Source organism: Cygnus olor, chromosome 3, assembly GCF_009769625.2.
Source record: "Cygnus olor isolate bCygOlo1 chromosome 3, bCygOlo1.pri.v2, whole genome shotgun sequence".
Lineage (NCBI taxonomy): Eukaryota > Metazoa > Chordata > Aves > Anseriformes > Anatidae > Cygnus > Cygnus olor.
Genome location: NC_049171.1, coordinates 87,130,216 through 87,156,712, shown reverse-complemented (window position 1 = coordinate 87,156,712; position 26,497 = coordinate 87,130,216). Strand labels below are relative to the sequence as shown.

The 26,497-nt window shown below is 39.9% G+C and overlaps 1 protein-coding gene across 3 annotated transcripts in view; it reads left to right on the top strand.

The window, feature by feature from the left end:
* The first annotated feature begins 2,789 nt into the window (after positions 1 to 2,789).
* RMDN2 (regulator of microtubule dynamics 2) overlaps positions 2,790 to 26,497 on the top strand; it is a 48,423-nt gene continuing 24,715 nt past the window's right edge. For 2 of the 3 annotated variants that reach the window (XM_040551568.1, XM_040551567.1), the window contains exons 1-5: positions 2,790 to 2,846; positions 3,292 to 3,755; positions 12,731 to 12,923; positions 13,895 to 13,997; positions 16,078 to 16,138. In XM_040551568.1, the coding sequence (XP_040407502.1) occupies positions 3,304 to 3,755; positions 12,731 to 12,923; positions 13,895 to 13,997; positions 16,078 to 16,138 (809 nt within the window). In that variant the 5' untranslated portion in view covers positions 2,790 to 2,846; positions 3,292 to 3,303. Of the gene's footprint in view, positions 2,847 to 2,920; positions 3,756 to 12,730; positions 12,924 to 13,894; positions 13,998 to 16,077; positions 16,139 to 26,497 lie in introns of those variants that run through there. The other variant, XM_040551569.1, reaches the window with a different exon arrangement.

Genomic DNA, 26,497 nt, shown 5'->3' with positions numbered 1-26,497 from the left:
TTTTCTAAAAACAGTTCCTTTCAGTTTGCTTAGAATAGTTATCAGATTTAGGCCATTTTAATGTGCCAAATCTAGGTAAATCAGTGTTTAGGTCCCAGCACAGGGAGCTGTTGTCCTCTGGCAGGTGACATGCACGCAGTGACTTCTACACTTCTGCATTGCAATGCCTGGGTAAGGTGGCTGCAGGTGCAAAGCAAGTTAGGAGTTTGGATCCAGACCTGTGACCTGATTTTCAGAGTTGCAATGTATCCAGAGAAACTAATGGCAGATTTAGAAAGCAGTTCTCACAGACCATTATATCTGAAAGCAAGTCGCCTAGTCTAAGGCTGCAGGCCTGTTTCAGGGTGTTTGTCCTCAGATTAATTATCTTTTTAATAACCTTTCCTGTTTTATTTGGCTTATAGAAAGATTTTTGGCAAATGGTGTTGAAAAGAGAAAATACAAATAAAGGTTATCCAACAAAAATTTATTGCCACTCCTAAACATTTGAAATGTGATCAGCATGAGGGTTCATGTAATCCAGTTTCGTTTTTAAACACTAATGGATTATGTAACTTAAAATAACTATTTCTACTATAGTAAAAATTATTCTTTGGAAATTATTTTGGCTCCTGGCTCTGCAGGAGGATCTGGATAGGCTGGAGCGATGGGCTGAGATCAACTGTATGAAGTTCAACAAGGCCAAGTGCCGGGTCCTGCACCTGGGGCGCAACAACCCCAAGCAGAGCTACAGGCTGGGAGATGAGTGGCTGGAAAGCTGCCTGGCCGAGAAGGACCTGGGAGTGTTGGTTGATAGTCGGCTGAATATGAGCCAGCAGTGTGCTCAGGTGGCCAAGAAGGCCAACAGCATCCTGGCCTGTATAAGAAGCAGTGTGGCCAGCAGGTCTAGGGAAGTGATTGTGCCCCTGTACTCGGCTCTGGTGAGGCCGCACCTCGAGTACTGTGTTCAGTTTTGGGCCCCTCGCTACAGGAAGGACATGGACGTGCTCGAGCGAGTCCAGAGAAGGGCGACCAAGCTGGTGAGGGGTCTGGAGAACAAGTCTTACGAGGAGCGGCTGAGGGAGCTGGGGTTGTTCAGCCTGGAGAAGAGGAGGCTCAGGGGAGACCTTATCGCTCTCTACAGTTACCTTAAAGGAGGCTGTAGTGAGGTGGGGATTGGTCTGTTCTCCCACGTGCCTGGTGACAGGACGAGGGGGAATGGGCTCAAGTTGCGACAGGGGAGTTTTAGGTTGGATGTTAGGAAGTACTTCTTTACCGAAAGGGTTATTAAGCATAGGAACGGGCTGCCCAGGGAGGTGGTGGAGTCACCATCCCTGGAGGTCTTTAAAATACGTTTAGATGTAGAGCTTAGCGATATGGTTTAGTGGAGTGCTTAGTGTTAGGTCGGAGGTTGGACTCGATGATCTTGAGGTCTCTTCCAACCTAGAAATCTGTGTCTGTGTCTGTGTCTATTTTAGTAAAGTTTCTATAAAATTGAAGGGCTTACAAATTTCAGATTGTGAACATAAGAACAGGCCATACTTTTTTTTTTTTTTTTTTTTTTTTTTTTTTTTTTGTATCTCGGAGAAATGTAGAATATTGAAACAGGATTAATTTTTCTATCTTAATAGACTAACCTTCCTCTCAGGTTGTAATTTAGGCTCCTTTCATCTTCAGGTTCTTAATGGAGAATTAGTTAGCAGTTACTGTTATTATAAAGGAAATCTTTGTTTAAAGATAAAGAGATATTAGACTATTAGACTAAAAGATAGATTTACATTTGCTAATTTGTATTAAGACTGAAATTCTGTTTGGGAACACAATTTATGTTCTTGGTACCTGTTTAAGATATCTTTTTTTTTTTTTTTAACAGTAGTTTGTTTTATGAACTTTTTTGAAGGTATTATGGTATTACCTTCACTTTTATGAAGGTATTATGGTATTAATTTTTTATTATTATTATTTTTAAGAACTACTTGCATTTCTTTGTTTCTGAGTGATATGGCTGGGGAAAGCTCTAACTGTTGAAGAGCAATCTCTTTTGTCCTGCAGTCGTAATAATTTCCTTAAATGTCTTTTGTGTGGGCCCTCACGCAGAAGAACATGAGTTTGTTTCGCAATTCTGGCAGGGCATGTTGTGCACGGGCACCCGCCAGGAGCCTTCAGGATGATGACTGGGCACAGCAGGTTGTCTCTGATGGTCCTTTTTCCTAAGCCAGAAACAGGAGGAAATACTGCCATCAGGGAGAAAGAATGGTCTTGTGCCACTGATACAAGTTTGGGGCTGTAGGAGCAATGCACCCCACAACCTGTCAGACTCAAGTTCCTCTTTGACTTTGGGCAGACTGCAAGAGACTTTGGAGAAACAGGGTCAGCTTTGGGCTGTCAGATGGCTGAGGTACTATTAAGCTTTCATGCCGTGCCTGGCAGCCGGTCAGGGCTTCTCGGTGATTTTGCAGCACCAGGCCTCCTCCGATGCAACATACACACACCCTCTGACTCCTACAAGTAGCAGCAAAGGTGAAGCTAGTAGAAACGAGCAGCCAGCAGCCCGAAGGCAGAGCCATAAACAGGAAAACTCGCCCCTGAACGGCCAAGCCGCGCACCGTCTGCGGCAGGTGCGGCTCTCGGGGAGCCGAGGCCCCCTCACAGCGGGACCCCCGGGCCGGACCCGCACCCACAGCCGGACCCGGACAGGCCGGAGGGCCGCCTCCAGCCCCGGGGCTGCCGCAGGGCGGGCCCCGGCAGCCGTGCCCCGGAGGCCCGGCCGGCCGCTGCCTCGCAGGCCCGGCCCCCTGGATCCGGGTTTCACCGCCCCCTGCGCCGCGGCGGGGCCGGGAGTGGCGGCGGGCCCCGGGCCGGGCCCGGTAGGTAGCGGGGCGGCGGCGGCGGCGGGCCCGGGGTGGGCGCCCTGTGGGGAGGCGTCCGCGGGGCTCCGGGGCAGCGGTGGGACCCCCCCTGCTGGGCTGCGGCCTGGCAGCCGGGCGCTGCGGCAAGCCGAGGACAGCAGGTTTGGGCGTTTAAAAAAAGAAAAATATCAGCTAAAGCAGCTGGAAGGTCAGAAGTGAAGGCTGCGGTGCTGTGCGGATAGGGCAGCGTGCTCCCCTGCTGCCCCCCCTCCAGCCAAACAAGCCACTGCTGTCTCGGTTTTGCTGTTATTGCAGAATCTGCTGGAGTTGCACTGTGGCTTCCTATCTGCAGCACGCACCGGTTATCCTAGCCTTAAGCTTTTGCGATTTAAAAGCAAAGTCAATCGTTTGGGTAGAGGGGGAGTGCGTCTTTAACTCTGTTACTGTTGTCTCCCAATTTTAGGAGGGCGCAGAAATGTCTCGCTTTGAAAATAAAGGACTAATACTGGGCATAATGGCAGGGACTGCTGGAATAAGCCTGGTCGTGATTTGGTACCGCAAGGTCCGAAAACCTGGTGCAGCTGTGCGTATACCTGACTTTGCAGATGTAGGTAACAAGCTTAATTCTGTAGGCGTGCAACATGAAACTCATAACGAGCAAGGGGCGGTAATGGCTTTACACAGGAGGCAACTGCAGATACTAGAAAAATTGAATGACTTGCTAATAAGTGTGGATGAACTGAAGAGAGAGGTGAAATTTCTGAAAGAAGCTATTCCAAAGCTTGAAGAGCTTGTTCGAGACGAGCTCCAAGGGAAGGGAGATGCTCAGAGAGTTAGCCCATCACACAGAGCAGCAAGGCGGAGAAAAGCTGAGACAACTCCTGCAAAAGAAACTACCAGCTCTGAAGAGGCAGAAAGTGAAGGAGGGTGAGTCGATAATATTTTGTTTATGCTACATACGCATTGCAAATCGCATCAATATGTATGCGAAACTTTGTATTATAAACAGTAGCCCTTTAAAAGTTTTAAGTATATTTTAAATTTCTCTCTAATCAGGAAAAAAAATCAGATTAGTTGTTTTTAAATCAGAGAGAACTCTGGATGACCATCTGTAAGTCTGCACTACATGTGAAGTTGGTTTAATACGAAGCACATTGCAGATTTCTACTAGCGTGTTTGGCAACCATCTGATGCAGTATTGCTTCATAGCTATGTAATGAGAGGCAAAGTTCATGATAATGCTGTGATTTTTAAGAGTGCTTTCAGTAAGACAGTAGTCTTCCGTGAAGTCTCTGACAGAACTTGTTCAAACTGTAGGAGTGCTCTTGTGCTTTTCATGATAATTGTTTCCTTTGGGCCTTAAAGATGAGTTATTACAGTGTTCTGCGAAAAGGTATTACACGCTATGGAAGTTATGTCTGAATGCAAAGCATGTACAAATGGCAGTTTGTTTATATACATTTGCTATTGTGTATGTTTCCTGCTGGCTTAAAATTAAGCATGAGGGATTTCAGGTACTGACTAAGGTATAAAGTTCCTGGTTTTGATCATGGCGTTTAGTCCCGTTGTGGTTATTGGGGCTTCAGTAGAGGAACATGCTGAAGGATGAGATGTACCAGGAGTTCAGGAGAGGGACTATATTTTTCTATTTTCATATGTTGCCTAATACACCCTTCAGTAGTAATGTGAAAATGGTGATGACATTACTTTCTTGTAATTACATCTTTCTTTTGATATAATCAGATTAGATACTTGCATGCAATTTAATCAGGGCGTGTTTATAGCAAATGTGTTTTTTTTGGTACCACCTCCTCAATGTGGTATACAGACATAATGCTGCCTACACTAGAATGTAAATTGTCCATTTTAAGTCACTTTTTTCTTTTCTTTAAGGAGGCTTTAATTAACTATAATATTCTGAAGGGAACAGAATACTGCACATAATAATTAATGAAATTCTACTTTTGAAGAGTTTCTCCATATTCATTTTAAGTTCCTGTGGGCCGAATTTCTTGTGTTATATCCCAGCTCCCATGCTTTGTGAGTCTTTTGAGACCATATTTTGAGATTCCGCAATTATATTACAAATTAGTTCTTCATTTTTTCTTTGCTTTAAATATTCAGTACTGGCAACGGTCGTCAGAAACATTTCCCCTTCATGTGGTATATAAATGTTTCAGTTCTATAGTTCCTCAAAGTATTTCATTTTTTTGGGGATAGGTTTGCAGAGGCCTTTGTACTGAACATAAAATATTTGGAGATGTAGGTAAGGCTAAAGCATGGGTTTACAAATAATCAGGTTCCCAAACACAGAATAGTTGTTATCCCACGCTTAGCAATTGGGATCGCCACCTTTTCTCATCAGGAGAGATGCACTGCTGTTTGAGAACTAACCAAGGAAACTTGTCTGTTCAGGTTCTTCTCTGTGATGAAGAAACTGATGAGATGATCCGACACAAGTGATTATAGTGTGCAAGAGCTTTGAATGTGTCCTTAGGAGAGGCCTTCTCTGACAAATATTTGCGTAGAGTTGGAAGGAAGGACGATAATTCAAGGTTATAGATACCCAAGTGACTAATGCCATGTGCTTTATCAATGCTATTTTTTAATCTCCTTTGAAAAAGAGTTTTTTTTACGTGTGTTTTTTCCATAATGCCTTGTACTTGATTTGTTTGTTTTGCATATCTTCTCTTTTTAAGATAGTTTTATTTCATTTATGTAATTTTCTTTTTGTATTTTTTCTTCATCTTCTAAATGGACGTAGGTTATTAAGCCTAGTGCCTAGTGTGCGTACAGTTAAGTTTTATATAGTATTTTTTGAGGTCATATGTAACGTCAGTGGCAGTTGTGCTTATTCTGTGAGAGGCTATAGCAACGCATTTTTTTTTCTGGTTAACACGCATCACAAATTCATGTGTTCTAAGTATAAACACCATGTGCCCTGCTTTTACTGTTCAGTGGTGAATCCAAACATGGTAATGCAATCAGTTTACTGGCTTGTGAATGAGAGAAGTAATTTTGTTCTTTGTTACAGATTAAACTTTTAAACTTTGTTTTTTCAGTTTTTGTACTCTATCTGAGGTAAAGTACCTGCAAGGTGTTTCACTGCCCCAGCAATATCTTCATGATCCAGAAGACAGGATTGTATTTGTGTTAAGCAATTCTGGTTTTAAATGACACACGGATAGATGCTGGGAATTGGCAGATGAAGTAATCGTAAGAGTCTTATGCGCTTGTGCTGAATGACTACATCAGTTCCAGATTTGCAGAATTCTCCCAGCTTTTAATACTACCTTTTTTTTTTTTTTTTATGAACAATTTGATTCTGGCAGTCCTTGTTATGGCCCTCACTGCTTTGATCTGTTTTGGTCATATTCCCAATGCCACTGTTGATATTTAACACCTTGGAGAGAGAAGCTTTGTATTTTGCCTTTCAAAAGTTATGTGAGAATTCTAAGTGGAAAAATATCCCTCCTTCCCCTTTTAAAAATAAATTTAGATATAGCTTTACGTAATAAAAGCTATCTTGTAGGAAGGTATGCTGGATGCATGAGACACTGACTGAATGCTGAAGAGTTCTGGTTTCCATCATTCACTTCCATTGTTTACTCAGTCTTTAAGATTTGAGGATGTGTAACAATCACACATTCATTTACAGATAGAATAAATGGTGTCTGGATGATCACCTGGCTTGCAGAGTTTCACCTAATTCTGCCCTACTTGTCATTTTAAAGCCGCTTCCTCCCTGGTGCAGCAGTGATGAACCATTGACATCAGTGTCATGTTTGGCCTCAGTCTTCAGCAAGGCTTTGCTTCACCCAGGCTTTTCAAAATGCTTTTGGCATCAGTCACCAGAAAGGTTCACAGCAGTAAATAGTTTTCCTTCTGATGTTTTATTTATAATTTTTTCTGAACATTTCCCTTCTCTGCTTCTAAGAACTTATTTGCTTACCATTTCTTCATTTATTTTTGCTGCCCATTTGTTTTCAGTGCAATCTTTGGCTGACCTGACTCTGGTTCGGCAAACTTTTCCTCAAAGGCTGTTTATCATTACTGTTGGATGTGTCTGCTCTACTGGGTCATCCATGCCAATCTGATCCAGATCAGTCTGTGACATATAATCACGTTTCTACTGAATTAGCTGGAGCGGATGAGACAGTGTTTGTGTCAGCTTACGATCTTTTAAGTCGCCGGGAGAACAACAGATGATGTTTGATCTGTCTCAAAGTTGGAGTGTTGTGAACGGCCAATACCTGGTTAGGCCCCGTGCCTGCCAGTTAAAAGGCAGTCCAACAGTTTTTGAGCCAGCAGAGCAAGTTTACACCCCAGCAGTGTTTTATACCAGGTAGCTCAGTTGTTTTTTGTTTGTTTGTTGTGGTTTTTTGTTTGCTTTTGTTTTTAATGCAGTACTACCTGTCTGGATTTTGGAACAGCTTAACCACAGTGTGGTGAGTCACTAGCATGGTTTCCATTTGTTCTTTGGACTTTGAACAGTTCTTTGTGATCCGAGTCCTGTTGGTTGATCATTGCTCCTCATGTTCTTCTCACTGTTTTCTCTTTTAAATAAAATCTATTGTAATAAAGGTGAAAACAGTTCACACTGAGTATAGACAGTTTTCAAGTTCTTTGAATTTCTCAGGTATTGGTTTGTCACATATAAATATTCACTTTTCATAGAATCATCTAGGTTGGAAAAGACCTTCAAGATCATACAACTGTGGAATCGTAGAATGGTGTGGGTTGGAAGGGCCCTTAAAGACCACCTGGTTCCAACTCCCTGCCACGGGCAGGGACACCTCCCACCAGACCAGGCTGCCCAAAGCCCCATCCAGCCTGGCCTTGAGCACCTCCAGGGATGGGGCATCCACAGCTTCTCTGGGCAACCTGTGCCAGGGCCTCACCACCCTCATAGTGAAGGATTTCTTGCTTATATCCAGTTTAAACCTACCTTCTTTTAGTTTAAAGCCGTTCCCCCTTGTCCTATCACAACACTCCCTGTAGGCCCCCTTTAGGTACTGGAAGGCTGCTGTAAGGTCTCCCCGGAGCTTTCTCTTCTCAGGGCTGAACAACCCCAACTCCCTCAGCCTGTCCTCGCAGGAGAGGTGTTTCCTCTGGACTTGTTCTAATAGGTCCATGCCCTTCTTGTGTGGGGGCCCCAGAGCTGAATGCAGTACCCCAGGTGGGGTCTCACAAATCCCCTCCCTTGCCCTGCTGGCTACTCTGCTGGTGATGCAGCCCAGGGTAAGGTTGGCTTTCTGGGCTGCAAGCGCACCTTGCCAGATCATGTTGAGTTTCTCACCAACCATCGCGCCCAGGTCCTTCTCTTCAGGGCTGCTCTTGATCCAATCACATTCAAACATTTTCTATTTATCATCTGATTAAACTTCTTGCAGGAAAACACCAGGTGAAACAGCAGATATCAGTGTTATTATGTCTTGCTTTACAAATGTTTTACGTAATGACTCTTCATCCTTTTTTTTGTTGATTTCCATTTTGGATTACTTCCATCATCCGTTAGACTAGCAGTTTTTGGACTGTGTTGAAACGCTTCACTTTGCTTCGGTTTAGTACTGATATATATATATATATATATATATATATATATATAAATTACATATATATTATATATATATATGTTACAGCTCTTTGTAACATGTAGCTTGCAATTCTGTAATGAGCAGATGTGTAAGCCTGCTAGCAGGTTTGTTGAAATCAGTTATCAAGCTCTTTGGATTGTAGTTTTATATCGATAGTGTCTGTTATGCTCTTATTTTGTCTATAAGTAGCTGGAAAGTCTTCCTGTCTTGAAATAAAACTTGCTTCAGTTCAAATTGGTAAAGTACAGCTTACCCCATTGTTAGGAAAAATCCTAGCTATTTATTTTTTAAAAGTCTGTGTTGCCTTCTTAACATGTTTTCATGCTTAAAAAGTTTCAACCACGATATGGAATGAACAGACAGCTAGTAAGAAAATTAATGTCATCAGAGAGAAAACAAAAAAAAGTCCTTTATGCCTCATTTGCCAAAATAGTTGAAGTGGTATTTAATGTTTGATACTTGATTAAATTACCTTGCTGTTATTTTACCCCCGTGACTCCTGAGCAATGTGGAAGTTTGCCTGGGTTGCCTGACTAGTGAGGTGGGAACTCATCACGAGTAAGTCACGGAGGCCAGGCCTGTCACCTTTTTGGTCTCCCTAGAAGAAATGCCAGGAGGCAGCAATGTTAGCTCTGGAACTGTAGGAGTAGAGACAAGGAAGGAAGGGCTCTCTGAAAGCACTGTTTTTATTTTTCTTAGGAATTAAGGGAGAAACTTAGAGGAATGCTGATGCATCTCAGGTGGTAACTAGCATGCCCAAGCTTAACCACTTGGTGTTGTTTACACTCCCTTGAACATTTTGGTATCAGGACAATTAATTTCTGTCCTTCTCTTGAAAAAACTCTGTTTACTTCAAACCAAGCTTAGAGAGGATTTTAAACATTTTGATTCTTTCATTTGCAAATGGAAATGAATGTTGCTTAGAACTGCAACATAGAAGCTCCAGCGCCTTAGCGTAGCTCAGTGTCTGACTGATGTGAGCAGGCACAGGGTAGTACAGTCTGTTGTAGTTCCTAGAAATTACTGGCACTGTCTTACACTGAAAAAAAATATATATTTACTGTTGTGGTTTTCATTCCCCACGGGTTGTTTGATAGGTATTGGTTTGCCACCATTGAAACATGCAAATGAGCAAGCAAATTGAAATTGTTCCCTCTGCTGTTTCTCAGCACAGCCATGGCCCAGAGGTCATGTTTCTCTAGGAGAGGTGGAATGAGAAGGGTTGTTGCAGTATGGTCTGATCTGAGGACCTCATTCTTCCATGGTTAGCTCCTTAGTTCGTGCTCCTACAAACTCACCTTGAATATGATGGGATTCTGCATTCGCTTCAATATAACTATGGAAGAACAATATGCTCTGGTTTTAAAGATGTTTCAGAAAAGCAAAATAAATGTTCACTGACTTATGAATACAGACTCTGAGGATGTAATATAGGTTTTATTATCAACTTCAGCATTATCAAGATTTGGTGTTATATAAAGCAAAAATCTATAAAGCAAAATCTATGTTGTGGGTTTTTTTTTTGGTTTATTTGTTTGAACATGTATGTACATTTTAAATATATTTTTTAGTAGACTCCTCTTTCCCATAGTACTTTGTTAATTTGGCAGAGAAATCATCATGCCACATCTTGCAGTTCTGTGACTTCGTAAGTAGTTGTAAATGGTCATTTACAAGCTGCAAGTGGATCTGCTGATGTTTTAGGTCTGGTCAGTTCCTAAAGCAACTTGTTAAATAGAAGATTTAAAAAGCCATAATTATTAACCTTCATTCATATTGCTAACATTCTGTACTGGTTATATATATGCAAAAAACGGTTTTTATATATTTTGGCTGTCCCGCTCTAGTTAGATTATTCAGTTGCTTAATGTATATAGCGTGTTGCAAGCATTTTCTGCTAGTAGTTACCATTTAAAAATCTCTGAACTTAGCAGCTAATACTTCTAAATTATTATTTTTCATTAGAACAAGATTATCAAAAGTTAGATGCAAAAGATTAGGCTTTTCTGCCCATATTAGGACATAAGCAAATGGTTACTTTTTAAAAGTAAATGCTGTTCAGCTGTTCTTATGCGAAATTGGAGGGCTCTAATATGTGCTCGGCACTTCGGACAGTAAGGCCACCTACTTATCTCTGTGTGGTATTTATGGCTTTTGTAAACATTTCTTTGTCCTTGCCTGCCTTGTGCTGAGTACTTCTGCGCTGAGCATAATGAATTAATATAAGCTCTTTCCCAATTTCAGATATTCTGACCTCCAGAATGTACAAAAACTAGGTAAACAAATTGATAACAATGATATTATCACTTATATTTAGATCTTTCAAGTGTTTAACAGAACCTTGTGTAAGTGATTCTTATAGCACTTCTGGTTTGGTTAGTAAGCTCATTCTCATTTGAAAAAATACAGAAACTGGGGCCAAGAGTTCAAGAGGCCTATTCAGGGTTGCAAAGCATGTCATAATACACACTAATGATTTAAAGTGTTACAGAATCACAGAATCATCTAGGTTGGAAGAGACCTCCAAGATCATCTAGTCCAACCTCTGTCCTAACACTAACAAGACCTACACTAAACCATATCACTAAGGGCTACATCTAAACGTCTTCTAAAGACCTCCAGGGATGGCGACTCAACCACTTCCCTGGGCAGCCCATTCCAATGCCTAACAACCCTTTCAGTAAAGAAGTTCTTCCTAATATCCAACCTAAACCTCCCCTGGCGCAACTTGAGCCCATTCCCCCTCGTCCTGTCACCGGGCACGTGGGAGAATAGACCAACCCCCACCTCTCTACAGCCTCCTTTAAGGTACCTATAGAGAGCGATGAGGTCTCCCCTGAGCCTCCTCTTCTCCAGGCTAAACAACCCCAGCTCCCTAAGCCACTCCTCGTAAGACTTGTTCTCCAGACCCCTCACCAGCTTGGTCGCCCTTCTCTGGACTCTCTCGAGCACCTCCATGTCCTTCTTGTAGCGAGGGGCCCAAAACTGAACACAGTACTGGAGGTGCGGCCTCACCAGAGCCGAGTACAGGGAGACAATCACCTCCCTAGACCTGCTGGCCACGCTGCTTCTTATACAGGCCAGGATGCTGTTGGCCTTCTTGGCCACCTGAGCACACTGCTGGCTCATATTCAGCCGACTATCAACCAATACTCCCAGGTCCTTCTCTGCCAGGCAGCTTTCCAGCCACTCATCTCCCAGCCTGTAGCACTGCTTGGGGTTGTTGCGCCCCAGGTGCAGGATCTGGCACTTGGCCTTGTTGAACTTCATACAGTTGACCTCAGCCCATCGGTCCAGCCTATCCAGATCCTCCTGCAGAGCCTTCCTTCCCTCGAGCAGATCGACACACGCACCTAGCTTGGTGTCATCTGCAAACTTACTGAGGGTGCACTCGATCCCCTCGTCCAGGTCATCGATAAAGATATTAAAGAGGACCGGCCCCAGCACTGAGCCCTGGGGGACTCCACTAGTAACCGGCCTCCAACTGGATGTGGCTCCATTCACCACAACTCTTTGGGCCCGGCCATCCAGCCAGTTTTTAACCCAACGAAGCGTACGCCAGTCCAAGCCATGAGCAGCCAGTTTCTTGAGGAGAATGTTGTGGGAAACGGTGTCAAAAGCCTTACTGAAGTCAAGGTAGATCACATCCACAGCCTTCCCCTCATCCACCAGGCGCGTCACTTGGTCATAGAAGGAGATCAGGTTTGTCAAGCAGGACCTGCCTTTCATAAACCCATGCTGACTGGGCCTGATCGCCTGCTTGCCCTTCAAGTGCTGCGTGACGACATTCAAGATAATCTGCTCCGTGAGCTTCCCTGGCACTGAGGTCAAACTAACAGGCCTATAGTTCCCCGGGTCTGCCCTCCGGCCCTTCTTGTAGATGGGCGTCACATTTGCTAGCCGCCAGTCGACTGGGGCCTCTCCTGATAGCCAGGACTGCTGATAAATGATGGAAAGCGGTTTGGCCAGCTCCTCCGCCAGTTTTGTGGCGGAGTGCAGTGTTCAGATGCAGTGTTCTGCATTTGAAACACAAGGACACATATGTTTCTAATATGTATCTAATTTTTTTCAATGTAGTATTAGGCAGGACAATATAATTACTTGCTTGTTGTATTTGGAATTACGGTTATCCTTTTGAAGATAAAGGTTCTGTAATAACAATAAGCTTGATTCCATGTATTAAAAAATTCTTTTCAGGTTGGACAAATTGAATAAATTACACCGATTTTTTTTTTTGCATTTTAATTTCATAGTGATTTGCCAATATTTGTAGAAAAGATGGTTATTATTTTCTGTGATTTTTAGTTACCTCACAGCTCATACTGATACTGAAGGAGATTCTGAGGAAGAAAAGTGGTGTAAGAAATCACCTGATGTCACTGTGCAATCAGAAGAAGAAGAGTTACTTACTCTTCTACAGCAGGTGGACAGTTTGCACAAGGGTTCAGAAGATGATAAAAAGGAGAGCTTCAGGCTGCTACTTGAGAAAGATGACAAGGTATTAAAGGGTAAACTTAGTATTATGTTGCTATTAACTTATGGTTAGCTCTACCTCTGAGAACTTCCCTAATGTAAGCATAAAAATGCACATAGGAATGGAAGATGCAATTTCATGCTCACTCAAAAAATATGGTGAAAAATAAATATTTCAAGGTGGTGCCAATATTCAGGTTGGGTGGGCATGGAAGTTGTATTATTTTATGTACCATCCAGGCTCAGTAATTTGGAGGCTTTGTTTGATATGTGTATTCTTACATGCAACAAAGAAATATATCATGGGCTTTTCTTCTAGATAAATGAAACTTTCTTTGCTGGTTTTAGAATTGCCCATATGAGAAAGTCCTGTGGAATAAGATAGTAACCAGACCAAGTGTCCTGAAGAAATGACATTATGAGCCTATAGTCTGCTTATACCTTTATGGTAATCTTCGTGTGAATTTTTCCTTCGGTGACTGTACTACACACTTGTGTAACTCTTGATAAAATTTCAAAGTGTTTATGGTTAGTGCATTATTCAATGTATCATTTTCTTCTGATTTGACAAACATAAGTAGTTCTGATTATATTTTTAATTACGTATTGAAATATCTAAGCAAATAGATGAGATACTACTTGAAAGTGAATGTTGTGCACGTTTCATACCTGAATACAGTACCCGTCACATCATTCAGGGATCTGCTGTGGTTTACTGGGTTACCTTTATATTTTTAATTAAAAAACAACTTCAAAACTGTTTTTTGAAATAAAATATATTTAGACCGTCTAGGGTATTTCCAAAAGCTGCCTTCTCCTTTGGCAACTGAAAAATGGTATTTGTTTCTCACATAAATTAGAAGTTCTATAGAAGGATACGAACTGTCTGAAGATTTATGCCATGTTCCTCTGACCTACTCTAAGTATTATTATTAAAGGAAACTGTGTAAATCCCATTCTGATCAGTTTAATTACTCGGCTGTCCTCTACTTTCAGTATGAAAACTGTGTGGACTTTCTTTGGAGAGTTGCACGTGCGTATGGAGATATGTTTGAGATGACTTCTGATACTGAGGAGAAGAAGAAATATGTTTCTGATGGTAAATACATAAAAAAAATGTGTAGAATGTCATGTAAATGTGGTGAAACATGCTTTGAGCTTCAGTAAATTTTTCCAATCCAGTAAATGTGAGCATTTTTACTGTAATAAAAATGTTTTGCACAAAAAACTGCAACCTTGCGCAGCTTCAGTCCATTCTTTCCTCATCGGAGAGATCTGAAATCGATGTAGGAGAAGTATTGCTGGTCACGACTGAAGGCTGCTGGCTCTGGATGGTGCCTTAAAATCCTTTATTTTGATGAGAATCAGATCGAAAGAGAACGTGCTGACATCTGTCTTCTTAAAAGGAAGGTTTGTTTTTCTGCTTTTCTGAGGCAAAGGAGCACTCCTGCAAATCAGCAGCCTCTTTTATGGTGGTGGTAGGGGTAAAACTGTGAATCTGGAAACACTGTCCACAAGAAACATAAGTCAGGTGTGACGATTGAAGATGGTGCTTCCAGGCTTCTCTCTCCATCTATCCTGTTTGACAACTTAGCCTTAACAGGGTTCTGATTTTCTTCTTCATAGCTCTTTTTTTTGTTGTTGCTGTTGTTGCTTTTAAAAGCATCTCCCCCCCACTTTTTTTTTTCTGTCTAGTTGTATTTTACATTTACAGTAAAAAGTTTACAGTTTACATTTCCCTTTTTATTTTCGACCTTCTCTTGATTGCAATAAAGCCTACTTCTTTTCTACCTATGTCACCCTACTCAAGTCTGTTCGACACATTGTTCTTATGGTAATCCTTTTTTGCCTGTATCTGGGAATATGTCTCCCTCTCCTTTGTTTATGCATTTCCTCTCCCTTTTTTGCTGCACCAAATTAAGGTTATGTAAGTATATTCACAACATTCAGGTTGTTTTATCTTTTGTGACTCTTTTCACTTATTTATTTATTTATTTTTCTGTCAACAGTGACACCGTCACTAAGAAAGCAATTTTGACTGCCCTTTGTCATCCTTGAAGGCAGTAATGCTTGTGGGCTATCAGTACATATTCTATAACTAACCTTAGCTTGTCCAAGTTCTCCATCCCTATCCTTTTATCATCTAAATGCTCATGAAGACTTGTGCTATCTTAACTACTTCATTGATACTCTCTTTGCTCTAGTAGCAGCTTAGCTTCTTTGTATGTAAGTTGCATATTGCTGTGAAGATTGACACAAACTATGTTACAACAGTAAACTCTGTTGTATCCTTTGCCTTTACCAGTAACCAGATGTCACCTCTGATGCAGGAAGATAATGGCATAGCAAAAGACAGGGAGAGAAGGAATGATGTTTGGACTTAGGTGTTGAGTAATCAGCCTTGTCTGTCTTATTCTCACGAAGTGCTGGGTGGCGGCAGCCTTTTTTCTCTGTTTTTGGAAGTAGTGCAGAGGGATTAAGGCTGCAGGGGAGCTGGCAGTAATTTAGTGTTTTTTTCATTCCACTAGGTTGGAGCACTGTGTATGCTGCTCTTTGTTTTTATGAAGTTAACTTGTAATACAGAAATGTCAGTGTGGTTTAATTGGTTGCAGCTGAGATTTTGCAAACAGCAAGCATCTCCTCTGAACTTCTTACTGCGTGTGTGGGTTTGATCAAGCCACCTACTGTCATCTTTATTCAGTTAAAAGTGGAACCTAATGAAGGTCTTTGTACTGGAAAGGAAATTTAACTAGTTCATTCTGTACCCAAGGCAGAAAACAGCTCTGCCTTTTTTTTTCTTTTTTTTTTTTTTTTTTTCTGACAGGTGCTTCTCTAACCTGCTTTTAAGGGAATTCTATCTTACAAACACAGCCACCTTCAACAGTCTGGTCTAATCCTTCCCTGATTTAGTTGCATCTGAATTAATGAAATGAACTAAGAGAAAATACAAAATAGCAACAATTTTATATATATATATATGTATATAAAAGTAAGATGGGGGGAGCACACACATATACATATGCAAATGATGTAAAGCCATGATTGTCAAACTATGTGCTTGTAAGAGGAAGAAACAATTTATTTGCAGCTAGAGTATATCTGATTTCTTGGTTCTTGAGAGTTGCCTAAAATGTGGAAGAGTACAATGAATCCTTTAATATATTGTATTCCTTTTACAGGAAAGGATAAAGCTGAAAAGGCTGTCCAGCTGGATGCCAGCAGTGCTGAGAGTCACCAGTGGTAAGTTTGAGAAAGTGAATTTTTGTTGTAGTTATATATATCTTCAAATCCAGCAAAAAGATAGCTGTCTTTTGGCTATAAATAGTGCCCACAGCAAGTTATATTTATCATGCTGGAGTTGGGCACCAATTTGATAAAATATTCATTAATAGTTTTATGGAAGTCAATTACTATCAGTTGTAGCTAAAAAATTACATTGAAGCATTCTGTGAAGCAGTTGTTATAGCATGTGAAACAGCTTACTAACCATACTTTAGTAAGTACCATGAAATCGAGATGTAAATATTTTGCTTAAATCAACGTACGACTACTCAAAGAAACCAGTTTTCTATTAATTTTCCTCTCTCAACAGTTCTCAAAATAACATTGTCTCATATTTTGTCTTTACATTTATGAAAAGTAAGCACCCTCCCCAAATTTTGATAGTCTAAACTGTGGTAATTAAAAAAGTGACAGCATTGTGGAAGTTTCAAATAATTTGTCAGTTTTTGTTCTATCATGCTATCTTCCTCTAAGCCTTGCACTTGGATTAATTTCATAGACCTTGCCAGAAATTAACAAACTTTTTGCAAATTGAACATTTTTTATCCAATCAACATTATCAGGTAGAAAGTAATTCTGCTGAGTTCTAACTGGTAATTCTTCACATTGCTCTTTTGCTAGTCAATTTTATTGAATTTCTGATTTCTTTTCTAATGCTTTTAGCTTTTCCTTTCCAGTTTGATTTCTATGTTCTTAATTAATTTTATCATTGCACATATTGGTTGGGAATTTGCTTATCTTTTAGATATCTAAACCCTATCCCAGGCTTCCTTTGCTGTCTAAAAAGTAGTAGCCACTTCTGAAGTGCAGTCCATCTGAGTTCATTTTACCCATCTGAGTTAGGGTGAGATTAATTTTTCTCAGGTTCAGTTGACTACTTCTCCATTGCCAATAAAGGGAGCACATGTCGGCTAGCTCAGGTTTAGATATGTGATTAGATACAGATAATTTCATTTGATTAGGTGACTCTCCAGTTTGGTCTCTCACTCCTCCTGATCTTCAAGGATGGCTATGTTATTCTTCCCTTCTGCATTCCTGTGAGCATTGCCATATTTCTATGATTTTTGTTTCCCTTTTAGTTTATAGCAATTAGCGATCAAAACACCCTCTTCGTAATAATGGGGTGCTGGAAGTGGTGTGCTGTGGGAATCCTGGCAAAGCTTCACGGTCACAGAAATTTGCATTTACTCTTTCCAGTCTCTTGGAAGTGATGATGACACCTGTCTGGAGGTGAAGCCTAGGCCCCAGGTGTTTGTAATGTGGCAGTTTAAGGTAAAAACCCTTGCTTTTGGCCTTACCCAACTGCCTCTTAATGCCAATCAGCTGGAGGTTGCTACTCTGGCAAAATAAACAGAAAAGAGGATCATCTGAGCATCACTCCTCAGTTCAAGGTGATTTGAAGCCCCTGCAGCTAGAACACCTGCTGAAAGCAATTTGCAGCCATTTCTGCTGTTTGCCTGATCACAGTCATAGTCACTTCTTTGGATAATGCTGGTATACCCCTCTCGGCTAAAGCTGGGCCTATAAGCAATCACAAATCACACACATGCATGACTGCCCATTCCCCCCGCTATCCTGTGAAACTGATAGAATCTTGTAGTATAAATTCTAGTGGCGGAAACTATGCTGACAAAAACTTGCATGCTATTTGGGCAGGTGTAGGTGGTCTGCTGGACTTCAGATGTGAGATCCTGTACTGGCAGGCACATCTAGCAAGGGAAGAGTCATGAGCGTAAGGAGATGTGTTCGAGGGGTTAGTTGAGAAAGCCTGTTTGAGAGTTTTAAGTACAGAATCTCATGTTTTGTAAGCTCCTGCTTCTTGTTACAGGCAATGGATTTTTGTATGGTTTGCAGTTGCCATACTTCTTGTATGTGGGTTGTAAATAAATGTGAGGGTTTTATCACTTACTGTACTGGTGGCTTTCTAGAGATATAGATGGACATAACAGATTTGAATAGCTTGATATAATTATATTTTTCCACATTATTTTATCTATTTTCCTTTTCTGAAGTCTTTCTGATTTGATGCATAACTTCTTAAAGTGTACTGCACCATACTGCTCCAGCTGAAGCACTGAATGTAGTGAACTTCCCTCTTGATATGATCCAGAAAGACAGTTGAATGTTGCTTTCTAGCCTGGCAGCTCTTAGGCTGGGGTCCCTGTACATCTTCTTCTGTTGTGCTGCTACTTAACCAGCAGTGGGCTTGTTTGTAACAGTGAATTTCTTTTTTTCTTCCTTGGTGTAGTACTTTCCACAAGTTGCATAGATTTCATGTTGATTTTAGATCATTTCTCTGGTTTATTGAGGATGATTTGCCATTTGGGATGCAAATACTTGTGTCCGCTTTGCAGTCTTATTTTGAAGGATTTCTTTCTGTTGTTTTTTCTTATTTTTTATAAAGCGTTGATTTCATTAATGAAATAACTGGAAGATAATTCACCCAGGACAAAACTCTATGGAACACCTTCAATAATGCTCAGGTTCACGTGAACCTTGTTCTGCAATTGTCTGCAGGTGATTTAATCTAAACAATATTTTCATAATTAGATTGAGAGATGTAATACGGGACAAACTCAGTGAGTATAGTGAGGTCTATATTCCCTGTGTTGCACTCCTTTAATATACTGAGCTGGTTTATCTTTTCAGGAAAAAAAAAAAGGTAGTTTTCTTTGATAATGTGTGTTTCAGGACAAACTTGTGTTAACTGCTTTGTGTACCTCTACACTTCAGGAAAAAAACATGCAAGAATGTTTTCAGATTAGGCTGGCTTGTCTGTAACCTCTGTCCTGTCTTTCTCTTTCACTTTCAAAATAGCAACTATTCTTCCCTTTTCCTTTCTTCTGGGACTTTCCCCATTACCCGGAAGAACTTGGTTGTCAGCTGTATGTCAGATCTGCTTTGGTTGGGTCTGGCAGATGCAAATTTATGCAGTTTATTTTAACGGTATTTTACATGTTAATTGCCATGAACAGGAAAGAAGAGTTCAGGGAATCTTTCCTGTATAAACTCGACTCTCAAAGTTGTATGCAAATAGAATTTTGCTTAAAATCATAAATAGCCAAGACTATGTGTGAACAGAAAAGCAAAATACAATTAAGGCATGAAGAAATAACATGTGAGAGTAATATGAAATCTATAATTAAAAATGATAAGAGAAAAGCATAATGAAAAATCTTTATACAAAAATATTAGGATTGCTAACAGGTGGTCAGTTAGGGAAGAAGTGTGTACCAGTTTTACCCAAGTTCACAGTTGAAGTGCACTACCCAATTCCAGGTTGGCATGTAAATGTATTCCTTATGCATGTCTGCATTTGAGTAAGGGACTCCTCCTACCCTTTTGGGGGATGGAGAATTATCATCTAATAGACCACTTGCCATTTGACAATGCCAGGATATTTGTGTGACATGACATACATCACATGTGATCTTTTGGGGCCTGTACCCTTCTGGGCCGGCAGCTGGGAGTGATGGGACACCCTAGGGCATCTCCAGCAGCAGTAGGCAGAGCAGTCCAGGCAGGGATTCTGCGAATTGAATAGGGGGTCTATCAACTATAACTGGAGATCAGATACAGAGCAAGAACTTGGGCTGGCTGCAGATGAGTAGCTCAGCATGAGGGAAAACAACACTGTCTCAGACCAAAATCCTTCCTTTTCATCTCACTGCCGATGTAAAAGATTAAGTTATATAAGGTAACTGAAGAACCTATTAAATAATCTTAGCCTGTGTAAGGTAAGTCCATTGATTTGTCAGACAGAATTTTTTCACTTTTCATGTAAGATTACCTGTTTCGGTATTAGCTGCTGATGACGAAGCTGGCTTTCTGACCTTGCCTACGGAAAGATTTGGTTGATTTCTTCCTAATCTGCACTTTATCTTTCCGTAGGGGTTTTGTTATTTCCTATCAGCATGGCTAAGGTTTTAATGCATGTTTGGTATAGCTGCTATCTACATTGTTCACTCATGCATTATTTCTAATGTTGTCCTAAACTGCTTAATAAATGAGTAAGGATTAAATAATAGGCCTGTTCTGTTCTTGGTCGTATTTCCTGCTCTCCACTTACAGTTAACCCCCGGGGGGCAGGGATATAAGCAAAGAGGAGGAAATTGATTTCAACCATGTTGGTTTCATCTCTTTGTTTTGTTTTGTTTTGTTTTCTGGTTATGAATTGTTAAATACTTTTCTTTGTGGTTCTTTTCCTTCTGCTATATTTATAGAACCTCTTCTTATTACTTCATATTTCTCTTGCAAGTTGCAATTCAGTTTGTATTGAAGATTTCTAATGTAGATCTTTAGTTAATTGTTTGCTGTTATTTAATACCCATCCAATGAGGGTAATGCTAGCTTAGATGTTTGTGTATATTTCCAATTTTAGGGCCAATTCCTTTTTGATTTTCAAAGGAGAACACTTCACTGGAACTGAATTAGTCTTTACAACTACTTCTTGCCTTTCCTCTGCATCAGAAAGGGTCACTTGCAGCTGCACTGTTGAATATTGTCTCACAATAACACTTCCATAGAACTTTATATAATCTGGCACTCTTTCTACAGTTTAGCAAAGAGCAGGGCAATAGGCCTCTCAAAGTTTCTTTTGGAAGCTTATCCCTGTTGCTTGAAAGCTCTGTTTACAGCATAAATAAAATATGTTTTGGTCACACCCTGACTGACGTAACTGTTCAGTAAAGCGCTAGTGCAGATGAGAGTTACGCTGGCAAAAGCATCCCTTTTCCAGAGCAGGGTTTTTCTTGTGCTGTGCAACTGCTATAAGCTGTCTGGGAAGTAAAATGTAATTTTTTATCTGCAGCAGGAGAACTTTGTGGAATGATTTTGTCGGCAGACTCTTGCTCATGTAGGCCTAGAGTTCAGCTGTTGTGTCTTACATACAATGTGATCACACTTCATTCTGTGGTTGCCAGTCAGATCACTAAACCTTTTTTGAATGGTCAATTCTAAAAAACTTTAGTAAGTAGAAACACTGGAAAATAAAAACATAGCTGTAACCTTTTATTATTTGTTTGATCACCCCCAAAGAGATGAGGAATGACTACTGTGCATGGCTTGCTGATTTGTGCAGCCTGTGTTGATTATTCAAGCTGTGAAAGAACCTGCATGCAGAAGTTGGCATAGGCCAGTCGCAGGTCATGGTGTTTTCCCCATGTCTCAAAAAAAGTGGGTCAGTGATTCCCAAATGATAACTGTGAACCCTCGCAGTTCATCTTGGACCATGAACCATCTTTATAATCAAGTTTTTAATTGGAAGTACAACAAGGATGATTCAGTACTGTAGTTACTTCAGATGGCAGTGCTTTATGATTTTAAATTACAGAAAACGCAAAATCTAGACACATGTTAATAGTACACAAACTTTTAAGTTCTTTTGCAAAACAAGTGGGTTTTATGTTTGTGAGTTTTTTTGTTTGTTTGTTTTTGTCTTGTTTTGTTTAAGATTTTGGTCCAGAAAGCTCCTCTGCTGTTACCCAGGGCCCTGCACCTCCTTTTTTTGCTGAAGAGGTGCTGTTACAGTTTTTGCAAAGAACAGAGAGGTTCCTAGATGCAGACAGTTTTCATGCCATTTACTTAGAAAAACCATTTGGTGCGCTACGTTTTGGTTTGTTTGCCACAAATAAACTTAGTGCTGCAGTTAAGTTCAGGCTACTCTGTAGATCTTACCTGCTGATAGGAGTTGTATAGCACATGTGTTTCATTTAGACCAGAGTGAAATTATCAAGTGAAAACCTAGTAATTTTAAGTGAAGACTCCTCCTGAACCACGGTTGCCCCCAAGATTTTTCATGCCATGTACTATTAGTAATAGAATTATAACAGGTAATTTGTAGGGCTCAATGACAGAAAAGTATTTTTCTAGTGAAATAAAACTCGTAAAAGAACATTTTGTAGGTTATTTTCATACTACTGACTTAAAATGAAATCTATACCAGGTATCTAACTAAACACTTGTAACCTTCTCTCCTGAGTTATCCCGTATTTGATGTGACTTTTGAACTGTAGCAGAGACAGATAAATTACAAGCTACAAGTGTCTGTTTCTATTGTACAGTCTTACTTTTCAGGAGTTGATACCTGGACCAGAAATACTGCTCTCAGTCAAACTTTCTGTAACAAAGTTTCAGGTTAGTAGTATTGTCTTGTATTAGCTTTATGAGGAGATCAAAAATGAGTTTTACAGTAATCTTTGTTCTTAATTATGCTTAATCTTAATCAATTATCCTTAAATTACGTATTATTAAGGAAAAAAAATCAAATACAGAAGGACAAATTTAGAAGCCATTTCTGCAAACGTGTAACTTGTTCTATAGTAAGTGGATCAGGGAGGTGTGTATTCCTGGTTAAAGAGCGCTTAAATGAGATAATGGTGGAAGGTCACCTACAAGGACTATGTGGTTGCTGGGGTTAGTGATTAGGTAAGTCATTTTTTGACTAAAAAAAAAAAAAACAACCTAGTGAGGAATTTATTTTTATTTTTTCATTTCCATAGAACAGGTCACTGCAATGTTTCTGTTCAGAAATGTTGCAGTGCCTCAGGATGTTTGTGGTCCTTCCTCCCAAGTTCTCTGTCTGCTCATGTTTTTATTTTTTGTGGTGTGGATTTTCCTCATTCTGGAGGGGAGGTAGCAGATGTTGACACTTGCATGACAGGAGCACTTCACAGAGGGCTTCAGATAGTCCTGTTGTGATGCGTCCCCTGGGATAAGGTTCTTGAAACAGCAATGCAGCAAGTTCAAAGGAGGTAGGTTTGAATTGTGAAAACATCTATTTACTAGAAGCTTTTTGCCAGAATAGTCACAGGGAAAAATAATACTGGCAACCAAGTGGTCCGTTATTACCTTCATGTCAAGGGCAGTTGTTGTGTTGCTCTCTGTGAAAGCTATCGTTTCACTCTGTTTCCAGATTTGTCAGGACTATACCTGGCTAATTTTTTCAAGGTCATATTTGCAGCTGTAAGGACTACTAATGTCTGTTACAAACATAAAATTTAAGTTTTTGGAACACAATTCAGTTGTGGGTTCCACAGCCTCAGAAATGCAACTATGGCATACATTTTCTACTGATGAACTTCTGTGAATGTCCCTTAGCAGCAGCATGTTTTCTTGTTTTGATTTATTGTGTTAGAATTTATTAAGCCACAATTCTTCAACGTCCTTACTTTCATATTTTTTTTATTTTTTTATTAACCAAAATATGGCTGTGTTTTTCATGGAAGTGCCATCTATGCAAGTGTATGCTACATGTGATGTTTTCCTGGAGCTCAGCTTCAGTGCTCTGGTGATTTTTTAATATGAAAACTATTTTTCTGCCAATTTCTACAGCGTAGACTTAGATGCATTCCAAGTTGTAAAAACAAAACAAACTAAATGAAATAAAAAAAACAACACCCAACAGCCCAAATCCTAAACACTTCACTTTGCGCCTTGGCACATTTTACTTTGTCCTTTGGCAGTCTTTCACATTCTTAGCCGCTAAGTGAGGTGTACCCTCACCCCCATAAGGGGGGTGATAGCAAACTCATGCTTTATTTTTCCTTTGAATCTTAATAGCTATACTTTTATAAGAGTGCATCATTGTATCAAAGTGATACAACTTGAAGAATTCAAAAAGTCTGATCTCTAAAAGAGTAATGCAACAGGAGTCATAAGCAGCAATATAAGTTGCAAAAATCTCCCTGCAATTCAATAGGAATTGATATCTCGTTGACATCAGATTAAAAAGAAAGCTTTGGGGTCTGGCTGCATTGCAGAGACTGTCAGAATATATGAGTCTGTGAAATATGTGTACGAGGGGATTGAAGGCCAAGTAGTAAAATGGGATTTGGAGTGTCCTAATGTGGCTTAATTTTGACTGGAGGCTTTAAATCTTTTCTGTATATCCATCTCATATGGGATGGATAAGCTGTGGTTGCCAGAGCCTAGCTGTTGGTATCATCTCTCTGAATTTGTGGTTTTAAAATTCATGTTGCTTGCGAGCATTCTTGATGTAAAAACTTGCTGGATCCACCTGCTGCTCTTCCTTTTGCAGCAGGTATGCCCCTCCCAGTCTTATTTTGTCAGAATATGTATAGAAATTCTGGAACACCAGGAGGGATAACATGAATTCTCCTTGATCTGGGGAAAAAATAATAATAATTGAGTTTTAATTGTGAATGATTAATCTGCATAGAAGTATTTTATCCGTATCAATGAAGTTACATGACCATCTACGTTACACTTATTTTGATGAATTTCTGTGGCCATTTGTTGACATTAACCAGGGGTAACATTAGCTGTTAGATCACTTCTTTTCAGTGCTAGTATTGCATAGCTTTTTATTTTTCTCTGAGAAGATAGCATAGGAGTATTTTAATTCGGATTTTCACAGAGCATAACTAAGCAGCGGTTGTGAGGAAAAAGAGGAAAACTTGCTTGCAAAAGACATATTTCTCCATTTCTTAAGGTATTTAATCATTATTATGTGATTATTTTTTTATTATTTTTTTCCCTGGAGTTTTTATAATAGCGGACAAAATGCTGATGCTGATGCTTTTAAAACAAAAAAAAAGTTAAAACCGCCAGGGCCTTCAGTTGTTGGATGTTTCCACGTGTGGCCACTAGATGGGGCAGGCCGCTGAAGAAGACCGAGGAGCTCAGCTGCGGGGTGAGGATCTGGGCAGCAGCAGCACTTCTGCTTTGCCTTGCGAAGAGCTGTGCCATGGACCTGGCAAAACGATTTCTGGATTGAATTTAAAAAAATAGATGGAAGCGTATTTAGCTAGGTCCTCCCGAGTTTGCGCTGATCATTTTCTTAATACCACTGTCTGGATCAGTGAGAATAAAATTTGCTTTCTTATGCTTCTTTTTTAAAAATTTAAAATCATTTCAAACATCTAAGAATTCTTTATAGGCAAAACCAAATATAATAATAAAAAAACAACAACAACCGAAAAAAAAACACTTTTTTTTCTCTCCCAGAAATGAGCATCTGAAATGCCATCAAATTTTAAATCAAATTAACAGATTTATGCCAATTTCTTTTTTGTATAGCCCAGTTCAGAAGTGTAAAATAGAGACAAAAAGGAAGTTAATATAGAAAGACGTTCTCATTTTTAACTTGGAGGGAAAAAAAAAAAAGCTTTCAAGTTAGTAGGTCAGTTTATTTTTTCATTCATTGAAAATTTTATCGGGATTTCCCTTCCTGGCTATTTTAGCTGTAAGTAGAAGTTTTTCTTTGAACTGGTTTAGACTAAGGCCCTCTTTCTTGTCACGCACGGACAGGGAAATACTGCAAGGTGCTGGATTAGCTTGTTCGCTTTTCATTGTTTTCTTTTGTAGCAGCAATCCGTTTAGCTATGGTATGCTGAGTTTATCAGATTAGCACTTAATGAGTAAAGGGAATATGGGAAACGTTGCCTGAGTTACTGAAGCCTAATAAAGGTTTCCGTGCCTTCCACCTCTTTCTAAATACCTGAACTTTCCTGACCCCCCCCTTGCTTTTTCTCTCCCTCCCAGCCCTTTCCCATATGAAATACGCTTCCCTTGCAGATTTAACCGTCAGAAGTAGTGCTGCCATAAGCTAGGTTTTGTTCTGTGCTTGTTGGTCACAACTTACATCCTGCTCAGCAGTGTTTGGCAGGCTGTATGGAGCTCTTACAAATTCAGCTACTCATTATTCTGACTTCCATGCCTTACCTGGAAACACTTGCAGACTGAAAATGTGATAACCTATAGTGTGGGTATACCTTAATTAAAAACATTAGGTATGACTGTAAGTAATACAATTATTTAATTAGTTATGATAACAGTGACATTTTAATGAGAATTCATTGGAGCTTGAATAATTACATTATATAAAGAAATTCAAGAAAGCTGAGGTTTAGTAATGCTTATAAACTGTGTGCACCATATGGATTGTGGCTCTGTTAGCATCATTAACTTAACAAGCTTCTTGCACAACTCTCCTGTTTTTCTCTGTACTTCAACTTTTTCCCCCTTTTTTAAGATTATTCTTTGTTTTAATTCAATATTACATTGTGAAATTTTTAATACAAAAGTAAAATTCTGAAAAAAAGAAAACATCTGTATTGGTTTATACTGCTTAAATATATCTTAGGTGGTTCTTTTAGTTTTGTACAGAAATGTAAAATTATCATAATAGCAATGAATATAGGCCTAAGAAATGTGGGACTGACATATGTGGGAGAGCTGCCTTATGAACGGTAGCTTCTGTAGCTATTGAAGTAATAAGGACAACGCAATAAAAGTTGAAATGAAGCATCAATAAATCAACAGTGTTGCTTAGAAAATAACTTTCTATGGAGAGGC